The 22,979-nt window shown below is 41.0% G+C and overlaps 1 protein-coding gene across 17 annotated transcripts in view; it reads right to left on the reverse strand.

Moving 5' to 3' along the window:
• LOC133536010 (calcium/calmodulin-dependent protein kinase type II subunit beta) overlaps positions 1 to 22,979 on the reverse strand; it is a 67,140-nt gene that overhangs the window by 39,871 nt on the left and 4,290 nt on the right. For 14 of the 17 annotated variants that reach the window (XR_009802369.1, XM_061876178.1, XM_061876177.1 and 11 more), the window contains exons 2-7: positions 21,090 to 21,184; positions 19,815 to 19,874; positions 16,325 to 16,379; positions 15,940 to 16,005; positions 8,229 to 8,301; positions 5,102 to 5,204 (exon numbers count right to left, since the gene is read on the reverse strand). Coding sequence is in view for 16 of the 17 variants with exons in the window: in XM_061876178.1 (XP_061732162.1) it covers positions 5,102 to 5,204; positions 8,229 to 8,301; positions 15,940 to 16,005; positions 16,325 to 16,379; positions 19,815 to 19,874; positions 21,090 to 21,184 (452 nt within the window). In the remaining variant the exon portion in view is untranslated. The remainder of the gene's footprint in view (positions 1 to 5,101; positions 5,205 to 8,228; positions 8,302 to 15,939; positions 16,006 to 16,324; positions 16,380 to 19,814; positions 19,875 to 21,089; positions 21,185 to 22,979) is intronic. The other 3 variants (XM_061876174.1, XM_061876173.1, XM_061876172.1) reach the window with 1 other exon arrangement.

A 22,979-nucleotide genomic window follows, 5' to 3' on the forward strand; every position in this document is an offset into this window, starting at 1 on the left:
ACACACACACGTTTGTAGAACGCCGCTGAGGTTGTACCCTTCAGAAAAACTACAATAAACCCCTATCTTGTGTTTTGCTTTCAATTTGGCTTCTTTGTGACGTCCCCACAAAAGAACAGGCATGTGATGTGAACGTAATGAGAAAGACTGAAAATAAGCCGGAGACCTGCATCCCCCAGCCAGGTCCAGGGACAAGGCATTTTTGCTTTAATGGCTCTGACATGGTCCTTTCTGGCACATTTTTGAGCAGCTTGCATTTTCCTTTTTGTTTTTGTGGATTCTGCCTTGGATTTTATAGACAATTTCTGTTTCATCAACACCCACTCCACTTTTAACTGCTCCAAATGAAAAATTCATAAAGAGTACAAACAATGATTATTCCATAGGCTAACTTCCTTTATCTGAATTAGGGTTGTTTCGATTCGATATTTGGATCGGATCGACCACCGATATTTGCCAAAAAATGCGTATCGGCAAAGCATGGGAAAATGCTGATCCAGATCCAGTTTTTTTTTTAAAACTCTGGTCCGTATTTTCCAACGCCCCGATTTAAATAATACATTCCACTCGTCTGCTGCTCCCTACACTCCGTTCCGCATTTTCCAGCACACCTTCAAAACATCCACAAGTCTGTGTTCTAACCATTCAGAATTAAAAGTTATGGTTAAAATGTCAGCTGTGTGGGATTATTTTACCCTACAAAACGAAAAAGATGAAGAGGTGGAGTGTAAAACATGCCACAATAAAGTCAAGCGTGGTGGTAAAGTTGTAAGACATTTTAAATAAATAAATAAATGGGTTGTACTTGTATAGCGCTTTTCTACTTTCAAGGTACTCAAAGCGCTTTGACACTACTTCCACATTTACACACACATTCACACACTGATGGAGGGAGCCGCCGTGCAAGGCGCTAACCATCCCATCAGGAGCAAGGGTGAAGTGTCTTGCTCAGGACACAACGGACGTGACGAGGTTGGTACTAAATGGGTATTGAACCAGGGACCCTCGGGTTGCACACGGCCACTCTGCCACTGCGCCACGCCTAATGACTCTTTAGCGTGAGAGGCTTTTTAGCACTCATCATAGATGAACACAGGAGTAGGCTGACACCTGAGCATCTTGAAGTGCTCGTGTTTGTTAGAAAGAATCTCCCCATTATGCTTGGACTTCAATTGTTTGTCCCCCCCTGACTGGAGCAAACAATTGAAGAGAGTGTGTAGATATTTTTTTATTATTTTTATTAAAGTTTACATTTGTTCAAGAGCAAGTATTGATGCTGAGCTATAAACATTTTATCCCACTCAGGTTGTTTGTGTGTTTTGCTTTTTTTAATAATGTTTACAGCATTATTTGCACTTTTAACTGTCCACTTTTTTACTGTTTAATGATGCCATTTCTGTTTGTCATGTATAATTTTTGATATTTTGTGTTTATCCTTGAATACCAACTATTGTGTATTATTCAAACTCACCTAATTCAGCTGGATAGTTGTTATCAAGAGTACTAAAATCCTTTCCAGCATGAATCTGACAACTAAGTAGGCTAAATAACTTTAAACTTTAATACATGCTCGGATAGGCCAGTATAGGTATCGGATCGGAAGTGCAAAAACCTGGATCGGGACATCCCTAATCTGAATAGCCAATTGTGATTTATAGCATGAAAACAAATATCTTGCAGTCATGTTGTTTGTTTCAAAATGATTTAACTATTCAAGGTCAAACTACAAACCCCGTTTTCATATGAGTTGGGAAATTGTGTTGGATGTAAATATAAACAGAATACAATAATTTGCAAATGATTTTCAACCAATATTCAGTTGAATATGCTACAAAGACAACATATTTGATGTTCAAACTGATAGTTTTTTTTTTGCAAATAATCATTAACTTTAGAATTTGATGCCAGCAACACGTGACAAAAAAGTTGGGAAAGGTGGCAATAAATACTGATAAAGTTGAGGAATGCTCATCAAACACTTATTTGGAACATCCCACAGATGTGCAGGCTAATCGGGAACAGGTGGGTGCCATGATTGGGTATAAAAACAGCTTCCCAAAAAATGCTCAGTCTTTCACAAGAAAGGATGGGGCGAGGTACACCCCTTTGTCCACAACTGCGTGAGCAAATAGTCAAACAGTTTAAGAACAACGTTTCTCAAAGTGAAATTGCAAGAAATTTAGGGATTTCAACATCTACGCTCCATAATATCATCAAAAGGTTCAGAGAATCTGGAGAAATCACTCCAAGTAAGCGGCATGGCCGGAAACCAACATTGAATGACCGTGACCTTCGATCCCTCAGATGGCACTGTATCAAAAACCCGACATCAATCTCTAAAGGATATCACCACATGGACTCAGGGACACTTCAGAAAACCACTGTCACTAAATACAGTTCGCCGCTACATCTGTAAGTGCAAGTTAAAGCTCTAATATGCAAAGCGAAAGCCATTTATCAACAACATCCAGTAACGCTGCCGGTTTCTCTGGGCCCAAGATCATCTAAGATGGACTGATGTAAAGTGGAAAATTGTTCTGTGGTCTGACGAGTCCACATTTCAAATTGTTTTTGGAAATAATCAACATCGTGTCATCCGGACCAAAGGGGAAGCGAACCATACAGACTGTTATCGACGCAAAGTTCAAAAGCCAGCATCTGTGATGGTATGGGGGTGCATTAGTGCCCAAGGCATGGGTAACTTACACATCTGTGAAGGCACCATTAATGCTGAAAGGTACATACAGGTTTTGGAACAACATATGCTGCCATCTAAGCGTCGTCTTTTTCATGGACGCCCCTGCTTATTTCAGCAAGACAATGCCAAGCCACATTCAGCGCATGTTACAACAGTGTGGCTTCGTAAAAAAAAAAAAAAAGTGCGGGTACTTTCCAGACCTGTCTCCTATCGAAAATGTGTGGCGCATTATGAAGCATAAAATACGACAGCGGAGACCCCGGACTAAGTTAATTATTATTTGCAAAAAAAAAAAAAAAAGTTTATGAGTTTGGACTGCCTCTTCGCCTTGCCCCCCCTTGATTCGACAAAGGATACATCCAACCCTCACAGACAACAACCCCTGGTCACATTTACACTATTAATTATACACATAGTCTACACCCATTCACTTAGAATAGCATACACACGCCACGTAATCATCAAAGGTTTAAATTAACCTTGTGAACCGCAGTTCTGCCTTGGATGTCGCTTCTTCCCCTTCTCTTTACATAACACTTCCATTTTTAAGTTAATAATTTTTTATGGAAACATTTTATTTTTTACCACTGGATTATCAAAAACCGTACTCATTATGGGAAAACCGTGGTTGTTAGCAGATATGGCAAAGACACTGATCAAGATTTTAACACACACTGTAGGTCGGAAAAAAACAGAAAATCATTTGTTATAATTTTACAGAGATAAAAAAAACGAATTTCCGACTGTAGACGGAAAAATCACAAGACTGGAAGAAACAGGGTCTCTGCAGGTTTCAAAAAGCAAATGTAAGACTTTTTTAAGACCATAAAGAATACAATTTAAGACCTATTTCACATCGATAAGTGAGAGGCATTAGTCATGATCTAGAATAAACTTTCCCAAGCACCGAGGCGAGAAAGAGGCTCAGCAGAGGACGGCGTCAACAAAGCAACACAAGCTATTTAGCGCTCTGTGATCACAGTAAATACTTTGTCTGCGTAAGCACTTGTAATAACAATATCACTAATAGCCGGTTAATATTAATGCCACAAAATGTAACTGGAGCACTGTTGGCAGTTTTTGTATGGCTATTCTGTTGACAGATCTGTGCATACAGAGGACAGTTCAGCTTGTCGTTGTTTTGGCTTGTTAGAGAGGAAGTTGACCCTTTACCACATTGTTGTTTGTTTGATATACATTGCTGTATAACACTTTATATTGTGTTCCAAGTGTACAAACTTTCACTAAAATATGGACTTTTTTCCCATTATTCATATTTACTAGTCTAACAAATCCGCTTCACCTCCCTGATACCGAAGTACATGTCCAACTACTTCCTTAACGTAAATGACTGCCATAACCACAACACCAGGGGGAGCTCCACAAACCACGTTAAACCCAGATTTCGATCTAACAAAGGTCTTAACTCATTCTTTTTCTATGCCACATCAATGTGGAATGCACTCCCAACAGGTATAAAAGTAAGTGCATCTCTATATTCCTTCAAAACCGCTCTAAAACAACACCTCCAGGCAACTTCAACACTTTACTAATACCCTCCTCCATTCACATCCCATCTCCCCGGGTTATAAACAACTCAAATGTACTTCTAATGTATATACTTGTTCTTATGCTATGTGAACTCACTATGTTCTCTGCTGGCTGTACATATCCTACTAAATAAGACCTACACTGTTTCAATGTCCACATTTCTCTGTTGATGCAATTGTTGATGACTGAAGTTCTGATATCAACCAAAACTCCTCATCCCACCCCCTGGATTGTAAATAATATAAATAATTCAATGTACATACTATGATGATTAACTTGTGTGATGACTGTATTATGTTGATAGTATATATTTGTACCATGAATTGATTAACGTGGACCCCGACTTAAACAAGTTGAAAAACTTATTGGGGTGTTACCATTTAGTGGTCAATTGTACGGAATATGTACTGAACTGTGCATTCTACTAATAAAAGTATCAATCAATCAATCAACATTGTTTCTTATGAAGACATTTGCCTCACTATACAAACTTTTTCCTGTACAAACCGTTATAGAAACATTTAAGTTTGTAAATCGAGGTTCCACTGTCAAAGACGAACATCTCTGAATGGACAGAAAGTTCTGGATGGTGTGGCAATTTAATCTCAGAACAATATTATGAATCATTCTGTAAGCAAATTAGGCCCAATATCTGTTTTTTTAACTTATGTCATCTCTTGAATTGGGATTGGGAACGCCTCGGGATACCCCGGGAAGAGCTGGACGAAGTGGCAGGGGAGAGGGAAGTCTGGGATTCCCTGCTTAGGCTGCTGCCCCCGCAACCCGACCTCGGATAAGGAGAAGAAGATAGATGTATGTATGTGTGTGTGTGTGTGTGTATGTGTGTCATACCAAACCAGGCTTGCTGCTCTCCTTGGACCTCGATGGCCAGTCCAAAGTCCGCCAGCTTTACGGCCGCATTTTTACACTTGCTGGCCAGCAGCAGATTCTCAGGCTGCACGACAGCACAAAGCATGTTAGCACTCCATGTCAGCACCAGAACCTTCTATTAGAACCTGACAGTCATCTGCTGGGTGAGAATTAATTAATTCATTCATTCAAGTAGACAAGATTAAACACAAAACATTTGACCATAAATATTTGTTCAAACACAAGAAGACACTACAACAACATCCAATAAAAGCAACCTAGATGTATTGCTTGCAGCCAATTAGCAACAGTGTTTTATAACCTCAATCAGGGCACAAATGACTTGTAAACAAGAGGGAGGATTTAATCAAATGACCCAATTAAATTATACAGCAAGGACTAAACTCACCAGAGAAAGCTCGCTCTAATTTAGAAAGAAGACAAATTTAAACTCCATTCATCCATCCATTTTCTACCGCTTATCCCTTTCGGGGTCGCTGGTATTTAAAACAAATAATAATAAAGCTTTACAGCGAAAAGAGCAAATACTAACTGCTCATTAGCTTACATTACATACATCTGCTGCTTTAATGTCTTTAATGTCCTCTGTGTTCTTTGATGTTTGATGTTTCCCTCTTACACACATGGAAGAGGGATGTGTTCTATGGCTATGAGTTGTTGTTTTTTTCCCTTGGCCTTAGTCTGCACCCCCTCTTCAGGGCCCAGGCTAAGACTGATTTTTTTTATTTTATTTTAAACTTCTATTTTTTTCTCCCATCCCCACCCCCCACCCCCCCTTGTTTACCTGTATCTCATCTTTTTTGTAAGGGGCGCTGGAAGCCGGCAGACCCGTCAGCGATCCTGTTCTGTCTCCCTGTAATGTTTGTCTAATCTTGAATGGGATTGTGCTGAAAATTTCAATTTTCCTGAAGGAACTCTCCTGACGGAATAAATAAAGTACTATCTAATCTATCTAATCTAATCTAATTAACATCGATACCTAGCTTGTAAACAAAACGCACCAAAGAGTACGTTTAGAGCAGAGCTGAGCAAACATTTCGACTCGAGGGCCACATTGAGAGAAAAAATGTGTCTGGTGGGCCAATGTGTATGCGTGTATAAATTATATGTACCGTATTTTTCGGATTTTAAGTCGCAGTTTTTTTTACAGTTTGGCCGGGGGTGCGACTTATACTCTGGAGCGACTTGTGTGTGAAATTATTAACACGTTACCGTAAAATATTAAATAATATTATTTAGCTCATTCGCGGAAGAGACGAAGAAAATGTCAGCAATCGTCACACACACGTCAACCAATAAGAATTCGGCGGGGGAGGGTCATGGCAGAAGTGGGTCATGGAATGCTAACTGCTATATGCTATTAAAATGGCTCATTTCATCATTGGCAGTAGCTTATAAAAACTGAGAAGGGCCGCACAAAAATGGCACCGAAAAGGAAATCATGTAGTGCAGATTACAAGATGGACGTAGTGAAATATGCAGCAGAAAACGACAAGAGGAAGCGGCGTATACCTTTGGAGTTGGCAGAGTTGTTTAGAAGCGACATCGAGGAAGAAGATTTCATAGGATTTAGCGCTTAGGAGTGACAGATTGTTTGGTAAAGGTATAGCATGTTCTATACCAGGGGTGTCAAACTCAAATACAGAGTGGGACAAAATTTAAAACCGAACAAAGCCGCGGGCCGAGGTTGAACAAATGAACCTTTTAATAGGAACCCAAACAAGTGTTGCATTGAATATTGAAAAAGTAAGGCTTATATAACTTTATAGTGACATACAAAATCGAGTTTCAAATAATAATAATAATTAAAAAATATCAATGGCATATCAAATAAAATTTTAATAAAAATTGAATGCCTCTTTTCGGCGGTGGGGTTGAGGTGGACAGGATTTGGTGAGAGCGGGGGGTGTATATTGTAGCGTCCCGGAAGAGTTAGTGCTGCAAGGTGTTCTGGGTATTTGTTCTGTTGTGTTTATGTTGGGTTATGGTGCAGATGTTCTCCCGAAATGTGTCATTCTTGTTGGTGTGGGTTCACAGTGTGGCGCATATTTGTAACAGTGTTAAAGTTGTTTAAACGCAAAAGGCAGTGCCTTTAAAGCCCACCCCAAATATTGTTGTCCGGGATGAAATTCGGGAGGGGCACTGAACTTCGGGAGTCTCCCTGGAAAATCGAGAGGGTTGGCAAGTAAGAGTGTTAGCGGTGAATGCGGTGTTACAGCGGCGGGCCAGCTCTAATGTTAATTTGATATTGCCTCAAGGGCCAAGTGAAATTACACGGCGGGCCAAATTTGGTGTGAGTGTGAGTGTGAGTGTGAATGTTGTCTGTCTATTGTTGCGTTTGGACCAGATGTTCCTACAAGGGAATTTAAGTTACTGGTCAATCCCAAGTTATTTTGATGACACATAAACTGAGTTTATATGATCACCCAGAACAGAATAGGTATTTTGCAAATTATTCCAAAGCTTTGGAGAGACCAACCTAAAAACAACACATTCAAATCACGTCGCCAAGTTGATCTGAAAACATTACAAAAGTGCTGTGTTCTTCGATATGTCCCTCGCACCCACCCTCCAGAACGAATACACATGTCTATTGTTCTCCTTAACTGGAGACAGGATGAGATAGGAAAAAGGAGTATTGCTACTCCCTGCATTCTAAGCTCAAGTACAAGATGGAACACTAGCTATTTCAAATATGACAATAGAAAAGTAATAATTCTTAAATATGGATATATGTAGATATCTATCTCCGTCAATATCTGTGTTGGCCCTGTGATGAGGTGGCGACTTGTCCAGGGTGTACACTGCCTTCCGCCCGAATGCAGCTGAGATAGGCCCCAGCACCCCCCGCAACCCCAAAAAGGGACAAGCGGTAGAAAATGGATGGATGGATATTATTATAAGATACTGTAAAAGACGCAAACATTCAATTTTTTCCGCTCTCCCCTTGTTGTGTGTCGGTGCTGTTCACACAAAAAAGGACATTTTGCAGGGCGGCGTGACTTTTCCACAGTTCCTCCCCCCAAAAAACAAACTCATCGCGCATGCCCTAATGCACAAACATGCTAAAAGGCGTGCAGGTACTCACCTTCAGGTCCCTGTGGACCACACCCATCTGATGGCAGTGAAGCACGGCCTCCAGGATCTGCTGGATGCAATGACTGCATGCAAACAGCAGGGGGAGCCAGTTAGTAAGGCATGCAGAGGCGGCGCCCACATGGCACTCTGCGTCAGCTGTGTGTGTGTGTGTGTGTGTGTGTGTGATGGACATGAGTCAGCCACATCAGGAGTGCTGTGTCCAACCTGCACTCCCCTTCCTTGTTATTTAAAGCCGCACCTTGCACGAACACATTAAGTCAAGAAATCTCCGTCAGTCGCATGCTCTCCCTCGCAAACCCCCCTTTCTTCCAAAAAGTGCAACAACAAAAAGGAAAGGAAAGCTTCAGCGGAAACAAAAGGGGACAGCAGGCACAGACGTGAAGAGGACGATGCAACACAAAGACACACAACAGTGATAAGAACACACCTTGAGGTCCCTGTGTACTATGTCATGTTGGTGTGTGTAAGACACGCTGTCTACAATCTGATGGATACAATAACTGTGGAGACAAGACCACATACACGTTGAGCCAGCCAGCCGACAGGCCAACAGGTCATGACATCTAAGTGACGTCTATTATTCCACCCAGGGTGTTTCCTAGGTCACGCTTTTTTATTTGATTTTAACATCATACCGTCCCAACTTTATTTATAAAGCGCTTTAAAAACAACCACAGTTGAAAAACAAAACAAACAAGTAAACACAAAGCAGAGGAATACAGGCAATGGACAGACTAAAACAGGGGTCACCAACCTTTTTGAAACCAAGAGCTACTTCTTGGGTACTGATTAATGCGAAGGGCTACCAGTTTGATACACACTTAAATAAATTGCCAGAAATAGCCAATTTGCTTAATTTACCTTAAACTCTATGTTATTATTAATAATTAATTATATTTATCTTTGTGGAAGCACTGATCATCTTAATGATTACTCACAATAATATACATTTCTGATGACATGTTTTAAATAGGTTAAAATCCAATCTGCACTTTGTTAGAATATATAACAAGTTGGACAAAGCTAAATTTCTAACAGAGACAAATCATTATTTTTTCTAGATTTTCCAGAATAAAAATAAAAATAAAAATTCAAAATAAGACTTAAATTTGATTCTACAGATTTTCTAGATTTGCCAGAATCATGTTTTTGAATTTTAATCATAATAAGTTTGAATAAATATTTCACAAATATTCTTTGTCAACAAAACAAAAGCTAAAATTAAGAATTAAATAAAACATTTTAATTATTCTTTACAATAATAAAAATACATTTACTTGAACATTGATTGAAATTGTCAGGAAAGAAGAAGGAATTTAAAAGGTAAATAGGTATTTGTGTTTAAAAATCCTAAAATCATTTTTAAGGTTGTACTCTTTCTCTAAAATTGTCTTTCTGAAAGTTATAAGAAGCAAAGTAAAAAAATAAATGAATTTATTTAAACAAGTGAAGACCAAGTCTTTAAAATATTTTCTTGGATTTTCAAATTCTATTTGAGTTTTGTCTCTCTTAGAATTAAAAATGTCGAACAAAGCGAGACCAGCTTGCTAGTAAATAAATAAAAAAAATAGAGGCAGCTACCTGGTAAGTGCTGCTATTTGAGCTATTTTTAGAACAGACCAGCGGGCACCACGTTGGTGACCCCTGGACTAAAATATATCATTAAAAACAGAGGTAAAACACACATATATATGCACATAAAAAGAACAGAAGAAAATGATCTTAAAAGAGACAGTTAAAAAGTTAACAACAGTTTAAACAGTTCAAAGTATCATGCTGGGTTAAAAGCCAGTGAGTAAAAATGTGGCCTTTTATTAATATCTTGATATTTTTAGGCCATGCCAGGATACATGATATATATCGCGATATTTTGCCTTGGCCTTGTATATTATTGCCTTAGCCTTTTATATCATTTGTTTAGTCACTGGTGTGTTACAGAGAACAAGGAAATGGGATAAAAATGGGGGTGTAACAGTACGTGTATTTGTATTGAACCGTTTCGGTATGGAGGTGTACCGAACGAGTTTCGAACCTAAAGTCTTAACAAGCTGCTTTGCTTCTTCTGCCTCTGTGTCAGCACCCAGTATTGTCCCACCCACACAAACATCTGATTGGTTACATACAAAGCGGTAACAGCCAATCAGCAGTGTGTAGTCAGAGCGCATGTAGTCAATGCTTCAGCGTCGAGCAGATAGGTGTTTAGTAGGTGAGCAGTGGACTCTCCTCAAATGATATTAAACACCTCCCAACTACTACTAACATCACTATGAGCCCGTTGACTTTCTAGAAACTTAAACTGCAGCTCAGCTCGCTCGCAGTCCTGGCTTGAAGTGAAGGCTAATTAGCTTTTAGCGTAACGTTAGCTCATTTTGCTGTGTGTGTGTTCGCGTGCATGTGTTAGGGGCAGCAAAGCCCTGTCTGTCTGTTATTTTACATGAACTCCATGGTGTTTAGGGATGAATAGTCTCTCCTATTGCTATTGTACTATTTTTTCAGCGGATAGTTACATTAATCATTAGTAATGTAGCAGCCTAGTTTTGAATGGCAGGGTCCCTGCTATCACATGTTGACAAAAATATCACATTTACATAATAAAAATCAACTAACTACAGGCTTCCCAAATGCTGTAATAAATTAAGGATGATGAATTGACTTGAGTTTAAATATAATAATTATAAGTCAAGCAAGTTTTTTTTTTTAAACAGAAAAATTAAATGAATGATAATATAATATTTGTTACATTATTATATATAAAAGGTTAAAAAAAGATGTAACTGCGAGCAGTACAACTGTTTCTTAGGTCAAAATGGAAAAAGATTAAGGACTTTATTGACACATTAATTTCCGGACCAAAAGGGGAAGCGAACCATCCAGACTGTTATCGACGCAAAGTTCAAAAGCCAGCATCTGTGATGGTATGGGGGTGCATTAGTGCCCAAGGCATGGGTAACTTACACATCTGTGTAGGCACCATTAATGCTGAAAGGTACATACAGGTTTTGGAACAACATATGCTGCCATCTAAGCGTCGTCTTTTTCATGGACGCCCCTGCTTATTTCAGCAAGACAATGCCAAGCCACATTCAGCACATGTTACAACAGTGTGGCTTCGTAAAAAAAAAAAAAGTGCGGGTACTTTCCAGACCTGTCTCCTGTCGAAAATGTGTGGCGCATTATGAAGCATAAAATACGACAGCGGAGACCCCGGACTAAGTTAATTATTATTTGCAAAAAAAAAAAATAAAGTTTATGAGTTTGGACTGCCTCTTCGCCTTGCCCCCCCTTGATTCGACAAAGGATACATCCAACCCTCACAGACAACAACCCCTGGTCACATGTACACTATTAATTATACACATAGTCTACACCCATTCACTTAGAATAGCATACACACGCCACGTAATCATCAAAGGTTTAAATTAATCTTGTGAACCGCAGTTCTGCCTTGGTTGTCGCTTCTTCCCCTTCTCTTTACATAACACTTCCATTTTTAAGTTAATAATTTTTAATGGAAAAATTTTAGTTTTTATCACTGGATTATCAAAAACCGTACTCATTATGGGAAAACCGTGATGTGGCGTACAAGATCTGGCCAGAGGCCCCCGGGTTTGACATCGCTGGTGTAGTAGTTGAGCGTCAAACATTTTGGAAAGGCGGCACAGAATAACCTTACATATGACACCCTCTTCAACATTCACACCTTGCATCTTTTCACTAAATAACTATTGGGTGTTAAACAATGTTTGTGGTTAAAAAGTGAAAGTGATCGTGTTGAAATGAGCTGGATTCAAAGAGTGCAGATGGAATAACGAGAGAGGAAACTGTCAGTGACACACACACACAAACACACGCGCGCACACACAAACACACACGCGCACACACACACAAACACACACGCGCACACACACACACACACACAAACACACGCGCACTCACACTGACTTAATTTATGCGATGAGGGAAAATGGAGGCAGAGAAGCAAGGAGAAAAAAGCTGTCAGAATCTTTCGGACATTTTGTGTTGCAGACCCAGTTTGTCTGCTCATTAGTGCCACCAATAAAATATCATCACACGAACTAAAAATAAACCAAAAAAACTCAAAACCAGTAAAGTTGTGTAAATGGTAAATAAAAAGAGAATACAATGATTTGCAAATCCTTTTCAACTTATATTCAATTGAATAGACTGCAAAGACAAGATATTTCATGTTCACACTGAAAAACTTAATTTTTTGCAAATATTAGCTCATTTGGACTTTGATGCTTGCAACCTGTTTCAAAAAAGCTCGCACAAGTGGCAAAAAAGACTGAGAAAGTTGAGGAATGCTCATCAAACACTTATTTGGAACGTCCCATAGGTGAACAGGCTAATTTGGAACAGGTGGATGCCATGATTGAGTATAAAAGGAGTTTCCATGAAATGCTCAGTCATTCACAAACAACGACAGAGCGAAGGTCAACACTTTGTCAACAAATGCGTGAGCAAATTGTTTAAGAACAACATTTCTCAACCAACTTTTGCAAGGAATTTAGGATTTCACCATCTACACTCCCTAATATCATCAAAAGGTTCAGAGAATCTGGAGAAATCACTGCATGGAAAACCAACATTAAATGCCTGTGACCTTTGATCCCTCAGGCAATACTGCATCTAAAAGTGACATCAGTGTGTAAAGGATATCACCACATGGGTTCAGGAACCCTTCATAAAACCACTGTCAGTAACTACAGTTGGTCCCTACATCTGTAAGTGCAAGTTAAAACACTACTATGCAAAGCAAAACCCATTTATCAACAACACCCAGAAACGCCGCCGGCTTCGCTGGGCCCGAGCTCATCAAAGATAGACTGATGCAAAGTGGAAAAGTGCTCTGTGGTCTGACAAGTCCACATTTCAAATTATATTTGGAAACTGTGGACGCAGTGTCCTCCGGAACCAAGAGGAAAATAACCATCCGAATTGTTAAAGGCGCAAAGTTCAAAAGCCAGCGTCTGTGATGGTATGGGGGTGTATTAGTGCCCAAGGCATGGGTAACTTACACATCTGTGAAGGCACCATTAATGCTGAAAGGTCCATACAGGTTTTGGAACAGCATAAGTTGTCATCAAAGCAACGTTATCATGGACGCCCCTGCTTATTTCAGCAAGACAAGTGTTACAACAGTGTGGCTTCGTAAAAAAAAAGTGCGGGTACTTTCCTGGCCCGTCTGCAGTCCAGACCTGTCTCCCATCGAAAATGTGTGGCACATTATGAAGCGTAAAATACGACAGCGGAGACTCCGGACTGTTGAACGACTGAAGCTCTACATAAAACAAGAATGGGAAAGAATTCCACTTTCAAAGCTTCAACAATTAGTTTCCTCAGTTCCCAAATGTTTATTGAGTGTTGTTAAAAGAAAATGTGATGTAACACAGTGGTGAACATGCCCTTTCCCAACTACTTTGGTACTTGTTGCAGCCATGAAATTCTAATTTAATTATTATTTGCAAAATAAAATAAAGTTTATGAATTTGAACATCAAATATCTTGTCTTTGTAGTGCATTCAACTGAATATGGGTTGAAAATGATTTGCAAATCATTGTATTCTGTTTATATTTACATCTAACACAATTTCCCAACTCATATGGAAACGGGGTTTGTATTATTATAATTGCATTCAACATGGGGCTGGGCGATATGGTCTTTTTTTAATATCTCGATATTTTTAGGACATATCGCGATATATATCTCGATATTTTACCTTAGCCTTGATAGAACACTTGATGAATATAATCACAGCAATGTGATGATTCTATGTGTCTACATTAAAACATTCTTCTTCATACTGCATTAATAAATGCTACTTTTAAACTTTCATGCAGAGAGGGAAATCACAACTAAGTCAATTGACCAAAACTGTATTTATTAAAGTTATCAGCAGGTGACTTTTCAAATGATGCTAAATGTTAGCAGTAATGCTACTTTTGGTAGCAACGCTTGTGCCCCACACTTGACAAATTAAAGTTGTCTATTCGACATATTCCCGCTTGAAACCGAACCACCGCCGGACGATGGACCCTGTGCTATTATTCTTGGGAATTAATTCTTTCTTCATTTCTTACCAGATTTGCACCTTCTTTCTCTCGTATTACCACTCGCACGGCTGCGCTAGCATCACAGCTAACGTTACCCATGCTGCTACCTCTCTGCTGGGCGAGGGCGTATACGTGTGTGACATGTTTAAGAAGGTGCGCTTACACTCTGTGAGAAGGAGACAAGAAGGAGTGGGAAGAGCCTATAGTGTAAATTAACTGTGTGAGAACGTATACTCCAATATCACGATATACCGTATTTCCTTGAATTGCCGCCGGGTATATAGTATGCGTCTGTCTAGAATTACTGCTGGGTCAAACTCGTTTCGCAAAATATTATTTTTATTAGCGCATGTCTAGAATTTCCGCCGGGTCAAACTCGTCACGTCACGAGTGACACTTCACCTGTCATCATTTTCAAAATGGAGGAGGCTGATTTCAATCATTTGAAATCGCATAAAGAGAAGAAGATTAAGAGCTATTCAGTGGGATTTAAGGTCCAAGCTATTGAATATGCTAAAAAGAACAGTAAGCAGCTATGTTTTATTAATATACCGTAGCTGCGTGTGTCAAATATGAGTCATTAAATGACTCCCGCCTCCTGGTGGTAGAGGGCGCTAGTGATCCTTCTTGCGACTACTCGGCTGCAGAAGAAGTGACAACAAGCAGCAAGACTGAGCAGCGATCGTTTATTTTTTTTCCTCTCGCTTGCACTTCTAACATGGAGGATTACATACCTAAAATAAAACGGTTTTCTAAACTGGACTTTCAATCGAAGCAGGAGGTAATAAAGGAAGATCTCCATCGAGACAGAGAGACTTTTAAAACTGAAGAAAGATAAGGAAGACTTCTATAAACAAGTTATCGATTCTTTTGATCAGAAGGAGCTGCACATGGACTTCATTTATAAGTAAAGGTAAGACAATAACGTTTTTTATTAAAATGTGCTTTTCATGATGGTATCCTTACATCACACTCAAATTTATAAGTGCAGGCCTAAATTTACCGCATGCCTTTGGTAAGCACCGGCGTGAGAAGAGGTTTTAAAATAATTAGCGCATGCTTGCCTTTACCGCCTGCCTTTGGTAAACGCCGGAGTGAGAAGAGGTTTTAAATTAATTAGCAGCAATTCAAGGAAATACGGTACTCGAATATCACGAGATAGTCATTTTCTATATCGCAGAGACTAATCTGCGATATATTGCGTATATCGCCCAGCCCTAATTCAACATCTGTTTCTTTAATCAGCAGCTGTCAATCATCAGCTGACAAAACAGATGTCTGTTTATCGACTGCGCTCTCGTTCTCTCTCTCTCTCTCTCTTTCTCTTTCTCTGCCTCCGCAAAGCGCCTCCCGACTCAAATTGATTTACGTGTACCTCCTGGGAGGGCTGCGGCGTGGGCGCGTATGCGCGCTCTGTGCATGTCGATGCGTCCGTTTGTCTGGAATGGGAAAGCCCACGGTCTCCTTCATCGTCCGCTCACGGAATAAAAAATGTGCTGCAGAGGAAGTCGTCTGCCAAAAGGTGCTAACCTGGAGGCTGGACGACTGCGGACGTGGGATGCACATACGTGTGTGTGTGTGTGTGTGAGGAGTGTGGTCTACATGGGGCGGGGGGCCGTGATTACCTGGCGTCCGCCTCGCTGTAGTACTCTCTGGCTACAATGTCCTCAAAGAGCTCACCTCCTGTCACCCTGAGAGAAAAAGACGAGGGTCACATCTGCAACACGTTTGCATTTTTACACACACACACACAGACACGGGAGGGGGATGTCCTCATTAGGGGGGGAAACCCCCGGCCGCAGGATTCACTCTGGCTGGGTTGCCATGGAGACTGACTCCTGTGCGGGGGAGTGTGCGCTAAAGCGGGCGCTGCAAGGAGGGAGGTGTCGGGGCAGAGTGGGGGGTGTTATGTAAGGGGGTGAGGGGTAGGCAGCAGATGAACGAAGGCAAGAGGAGGAATGTGTGACAGAGAAAAAAAAGAAAGTAGGGAAGAGAAAAGAAGACACTCACAGGTCAAAGAGAAGGTAGTGGAAGCCCTCCTCAGAGATGCTGTCATGGAGACGAACTAGAGGGGGACATGTTCTTTTTAGGAGCATTTCACTGCTTTTTATTTCACACCGCCTCCTTCTCTCACTGCTTCACATTAGCATATTTTTGGGACCATATCGACGGGTCTATTCAACTCTATTTTCCTACAAAAGGGGCACCGGATTATAATGCGCACTGTGGGGTCCTTCTTAGGGTTGCAAAGGGATGGTAACTTCCCGGTAAATTTCCGGAAATTTACCACGGGAAGTTTGGAAATATTGATCATTTTTTGATTAATCAAAATTGGACACCGTCCATGGGAATTAATGTGGAATTACAGTAATGATATATTTTTCACTGTTATGCTGATGACACCCAACTCTACATGCCCCTAAAGCTGACCAACACGCCGGACTGTAGTCAGCTGGAGACGTGTCTTAATGAAATTGAACAATGGATGTCTGCTAACTTTTTGCAACTCAACGCCAAAAAAACGGAAATGCTGATTATCGGTCCTGCTAGACACCGACCTCTATTTAATAATACAACTTTACCATTTGACAACCAAACAATTGAACAAGGCGACTTGGTAAAGAATCTGGGTATTATCTTTGACCCAACTCTCTCCTTTGAGGCACACATTAAAAGCGTTACTAAAACGGCCTTCTTTCATCTCCGTAATATCGCTAAAATTCGCTCCATTCTGTCCACTAAAGACGCTGAGATCATTATCCATGCGTTTGTTACGTCTCGCCTCGATTACTGTAACGTATTATTTTCGGGTCTCCCCATGTCTAGCATTAAAAGATTACAGTTGGTACAAAATGCGGCTGCTAGACTTTTGACAAGAACAAGAAAGTTTGATCACATTACGCCTGTACTGGCTTCCTGTGCACTTAAAATGTGACTTTAAGGTTTTACTACTTACGTATAAAATACTACACGGTCTAGCGCCAGCCTGTCCTGCCGACTGTATTGTACCATATGTCCCGGCAAGAAATCTGCGTTCAAAGGACTCCGGCTTATTAGTGATTCCCTAAGCCCAAAAAAAGTCTGCGGGCTATAGAGCTTTTTCATTTCGGGCTCCAGTACTCTGGAATGCCCTCCCGGTAAAAGTTCGAGATGCCACCTCAGTAGAAGCATTTAAGTCTCACCTTAAAACTCATTTGTATACTCGAGCCTTTAAATAGACTCCCTTTTTAGACCAGTTGATCTGCTGTTTCTTTTCTTTTTCTTCCATGTCCCACTCTCCCTTGTGGAGGGGGTCCGGTCCGATCCGGTGGCCATGGATGACGTACTGGCTGTCCAGAGTCGGGACCCAGGATGGACCGCTTGCCTGTGTATCGGCTTAGGACATCCCTGCACTGATGATCCGCCTCTGCTTGGGATGGTTTCCTGCTGGCTCCGCTGTGAACGGGACTCTCGCTGCTGAGTTGGATCCGCTTTGGACTGGACTCTCGCAGCTGTGTTGGATCCATTATGAATTGAACTTTCACAGTATCATGTTGGACCCGCTCGACATCCATTGCTTTCGTCCTCTCCAAGTTTCTCATAGTCATCATTGTCACCGACGTCCCACTGGGTGTGAGTTTTCCTTGCCCTTATGTGGGCCTACCGAGGATGTCGTAGTGGTTTGTGTTGTGGTTTGTGCAGCCCTTTGAGACACTAGTGATTTAGGGCTATATAAGTAAACATTGATTGATTGATTATTGGGCACTTGTCTATAAGTTGCTGCATATTTGACGTAGCTCTTTGCACAGTATTTGCAAATGTACGCACACTGCCTTTCCGCCTACATTGGTTGGGGTGAAATGTCTCCACACATCAGATGGTGTACGTGGCATTATTCTGATTGTATTCACTTATTCTTGTCAAACACTAATAGACTTTTTTCTCATTAATTCCCATGGAAAGTTTCCAACTTTGAATATTCCAGGAATTTTGCAACCCTAGTCCTTATACAGTACACACACTATGATAATACCGTATGTTGAAGCGCAGTACGTCTGACTACTGTAGCCGTAATCTTCCATTAAGCAGTACGACTTTGTATCTCACCAAAGTCGTACTTGAACATTTTGACAGATTTCTGAGCGCTGTGTGCAATGTTCTATCTTCTCAAAGAAACATCACAGTTTTGGTTTTGCTTGCTTACAAGTACTTGCTAGCGTCACTTATTGACCAGGCGTTAACCCGCAGCCCACGCGTATCTCTGTGTGACTGCCATCTACTGTTCACACTTATTACACCATGTACTAAATACAATTGCTTCGAGGGAGGTAAGCACAACCAGGATTATTACACGCATTAGTGTTGAAGCGCAGTACGTCTGACTACTGTAGCCGTAATGCTCTATCTTCCATTAAGCAGTACGACTTTGTATCTCACCAAAGTCGTACTTAAGACATTTTGACATATTTCTGAGCGCTGTGTGCAATGTTCTATATTCTCAAAGAACATTCACAGTTTTGGTTTTGCTTGCTTACAAGTACTTGCTAGCGTCATTTATTGACCAGGGGTTAACCCACAGCCCACGCGTATCTATGTGTGACTGCCATCTACTGTTCACACTTATTACACCATGTACTAAATACAATTGCTTCAATCCAATCCAATCCAATCCACTTTATTTATATAGCACATTTAAACAACAATAACGTTTCCAAAGTGCTGCACAGCCATGTTAAAAACAATATTATGCTCCACCAATGACTGAATAAAACAAAAAATGAATAAAAATAAAACCAATAAAAACAATATAAAAACAAATATGATTAAAAACTATTTTAAAGGGTAAAATCAATTAAAACAGTAAAATAAAAATCAAAGTGTATAAAAAACACAGAGGACAACAGAGAACAGAGGACCACACAACTCGCGTAGTGTTAAAAGCCAAAGAATAAAAGTGGGTCTTAAGACGAGACTTAAAACACTCCACTGTGGAAGCAGTTTGAGGGAGGTAAGCACAACAGGGATTATTACACGCATTAGTGTTGAAGCGCAGTACGTCTGACTACTGTAGCCGTAATGCTCTATCTTCCATTAAGCAGTACGACTTTGTATCTCACCAAAGTCGTACTTAGACATTTTGACAGATTTCTGAGCGCTGTGTGCAATGTTCAATATTCTCAAAGAACCTTCACAGTTTTGGTTTTGCTTGCTTACAAGTACTTGCTAGCGTCATTTTTTGTCCATCTGTGTGACGGCCATCTACTGTTGACACTTACTACACCATGTACTCAATAAAATTGCTGTGAGGTCAGTAAGCACAACCAGGGTTATTACATGCATGAGGCGCAACGAATTATAAGGAGCACTGTCGATTTTTGTGAAAATTTATGGACTCTAAGTGCACCTTATGGTCCGAAAAATAGGTCCTTGTTCAGCTTCGCATCATTCCTGTTCACCCATGAAGCAGGTGGTCTGCACGCACTATAGAGAACCTCAACAAGAACAAGGCCAAGACTCTCACCAATGTTGGAGTGCTTGAGCAGCCTGCAGATCCTGGCCTCTCTCTCCAGCTTCTGATGGTCTGCAAGAGAGAACACCACACGTGGTCACTTTGCATGCCGGAGGAGACCACACATTTAGGCAAAGGAGCCGAGAGAGAAACACAGAGTAGAGGAAGGGACCAAAGAGGAAAGGCTAGGAGGCTGATTGACGTCACTGAAGGGCTGACATGGCATAAAAGAAATAACTGCTGACCTTTGAACTCAACAAGAGTGCGTGTGTGAGAGAGCAAAATCTGAGTTGTCGATCAACCTTTGCTGCGGCTCTCCAGCATTAGCAATATTAATATGTATATATTATGTTAAAAACACACTGACGTGACCTAAATGAGGGACGGAGACAAGGCGAGGAAGGCGACACAAGAAGGAGCAAGGAGAGAAAAGGAGGAGGCAGAAAGAATATGTGGTAGTAACATCCCTCAGAATTAAACAGGCGTTTATATATCGGATCGGTTCGCAGCCGAGTGTGAAGCGACCGGAATGAGAATCAGCACCTCCAAGTCCGAGTCCATGGTTCTCGCCCGGAAAAGGGTGGAGTGCCATCTCCGGGTTGGGGAGGAGACCCTCCCCCAAGTGGAGGAGTTCAAGTACCTAGGAGTCTTGTTCACGAGTGAGGAAAGAGTGAATCGTGAGATCGACAGGCGGATCGGTGCGGCGTCTTCAGTAATGCGGACGTTGTATCGATCCGTTGTGGTGAAGAAGGAGCTGAGCCGGAAGGCAAAGCTCTCAATTTACCGGTCGATCTACGTTCCCATCCTCACCTATGGTCATGAGCTTTGGGTCATGACCGAAAGGATAAGATCACGGGTACAAGCGGCCGAAATGAGTTTCCTCCGCCGGGTGGTGGGTCTCTCCCTTAGAGATAGGGTGAGAAGCTCTGCCATCCGGGAGGAACTCAAAGTAAAGCCGCTGCTCCTTCACATCGAGAGGAGCCAGATGAGGTGGTTCGGGCATCTGGTCAGGATGCCACCCGAACGCCTCCCTAGGGAGGTGTTTAGGGCACGTCCAGCTGGTAGGAGGCCACGGGGAAGACCCAGGACACGTTGGGAAGACTATGTCTCCCGGCTGGCCTGGGAACGCCTCGGGATCCCCCGGGAAGAGCTAGACGAAGTGGCTGGAGATAGGGAAGTCTGGGCTTCCCTGTTTAGGCTGCTGCCCCCGTGACCCGACCTCAGATAGGCGGAAGATGATGGATGGATGGATGGATGGATAATATATAAGTCACTGTAGGGTCTCACCTCTGGCAGACAGCTTCTTGGTGTTGATGATTTTGGCGGCGTACTCTTGGCCCGTGCACACTTTGACACAGCGGCGTACCACAGAAAATGCTCCCCTGAGGAACAAGCCAAGAAGACAGGTCAGCTTGCTCAGCATGTCGGGCGCGTGGGAGACATCAGGATTGTTCTCTAGGACTTTCAAAGCTATAGACGTGGGGAATAGAACATTTCCTGGAAGCTCATTTTGCTGTCGTTACGCAAAAGAAGCCGCTCGCGGGTCCTTGAACGCATCTCGTGGGTTCACTGAGGAGGGTGTACTGGATCAAAATGTGTGGATCTCAAAGACGACCACACAACTTCTATTAACAGTGAACCTTTTTTCTTTACCTCGACAGCAGCTACTAAAACAACAAGCTGGGTCTCTTCAGCAGACGAAAATAGTAATTTTACAACATTAAAAGGGGCTGTTTACAAGCTTTACCGGCCTAAAAGAGTCTGCAATCTTCCAGCTTTTAGCACGAAATGACGTCAACAACACCCTTACGTAAGAACTCATTCATTCTGTGTGTGGTCAGCTAAGAAAGCGATTTGTTGATCTATCAACGTTAGCTAACCTATCATGAATTGATTAACGTGGACCCTGACTTAAACAAGTTGAAAAACGTATTTGGGTGTTACCATTTAGTAGTCAATTGTACGGAATATGTACTGAACTGTGCAATCTACTAATAAAAGTTTCAATCAATCAATCAAAAAGTATATTCTCTACTGTGGCAAAAAGATGACTGCAAATTGTTACTTGCTGCTCTTGGACTGCATCCTATGTGTGTATGAGTAGCAAATTCCTAATTATTCAATATAATTAGTAATAGCGACAAAATTAGACCCTTTAAAATGTGTTTTGTTAAACCACTAATGGTGACATAAGCTACTCCGTTAGTGTTTTTGAGTATAAACAAATATAACTTTAAACTAGGGATGCACCGATTAATCGGTAACCGAATATATTCGGCCGAATATGGCAAAAAAAGCCACATTCGGCCTTCGGTGGAATGAGTAAAAACAAGGCCGAATAGTGGCGTGTGACGCAATTTTTTGACGCGGTGACGCAATCAACCAACGTGCGGTGACGCTGGGATATGTTGTGTACCTGTATAAGTGTATGAGGTTACAAGCACACACTTATTGAGATTTAGTGGGGCCTCTGTTTACATTATTAGCCTGTTGTGTAGGCTACCTGTATAAGTGTATGAGGTTACAAGCACACACTTAATTGAGATTTACTTGAGCCTTCTGTTTACATTATTAGCATATCTACTGTGGCTAAGCAGACTTTTGCCAAAAGGACAATAATTCATTTGTTGTGGGTTTATCCACTTTAATGCACTTTATTTTTTTTTGGAATGCATGTTTTGTTTGAAGGCCTAATATAAATGAAAAATGTTGTGCTTTTTTGAAAAGCAAAGGCTACTGGAATATTAAAAAAATGTCAATATTCAATTAAAAAAATACTTTATTTGAAAAACATGTCTAAATATTTATTCTGGGCTATTTATGCAATATAAAAAAAATTGTGAAAAACTGCATTCATTATTCGGTATTCGGCCAAGCGTTTAAATGTTATTCGGCTTCGGCTACAAATTTTCATTTCGGTGCATCCCTACTTTAAACATGTCACCAACAGCCCTTGTAATGGAATGATGTTTTCCAACACCAGTGGTGATGCACTACATCTCCCAGAATGCAATGTGATGTCTCGAACATTAGTTTCCTACTCTGTTGGCAGATTCTTTGCGGTCAATGAACCCGTTTAAAGCCACATTTAAGTGGTAAGTTTGTAACAAATAAACAGCGGTATATAATTAATATTCAAATAAAGTATTACAATGTATTAGTAGTGTAAAATGCGTC

The sequence above is a fragment of the Nerophis ophidion genome, linkage group LG17, assembly GCF_033978795.1.
Source record: "Nerophis ophidion isolate RoL-2023_Sa linkage group LG17, RoL_Noph_v1.0, whole genome shotgun sequence".
NCBI lineage: Eukaryota > Metazoa > Chordata > Actinopteri > Syngnathiformes > Syngnathidae > Nerophis > Nerophis ophidion.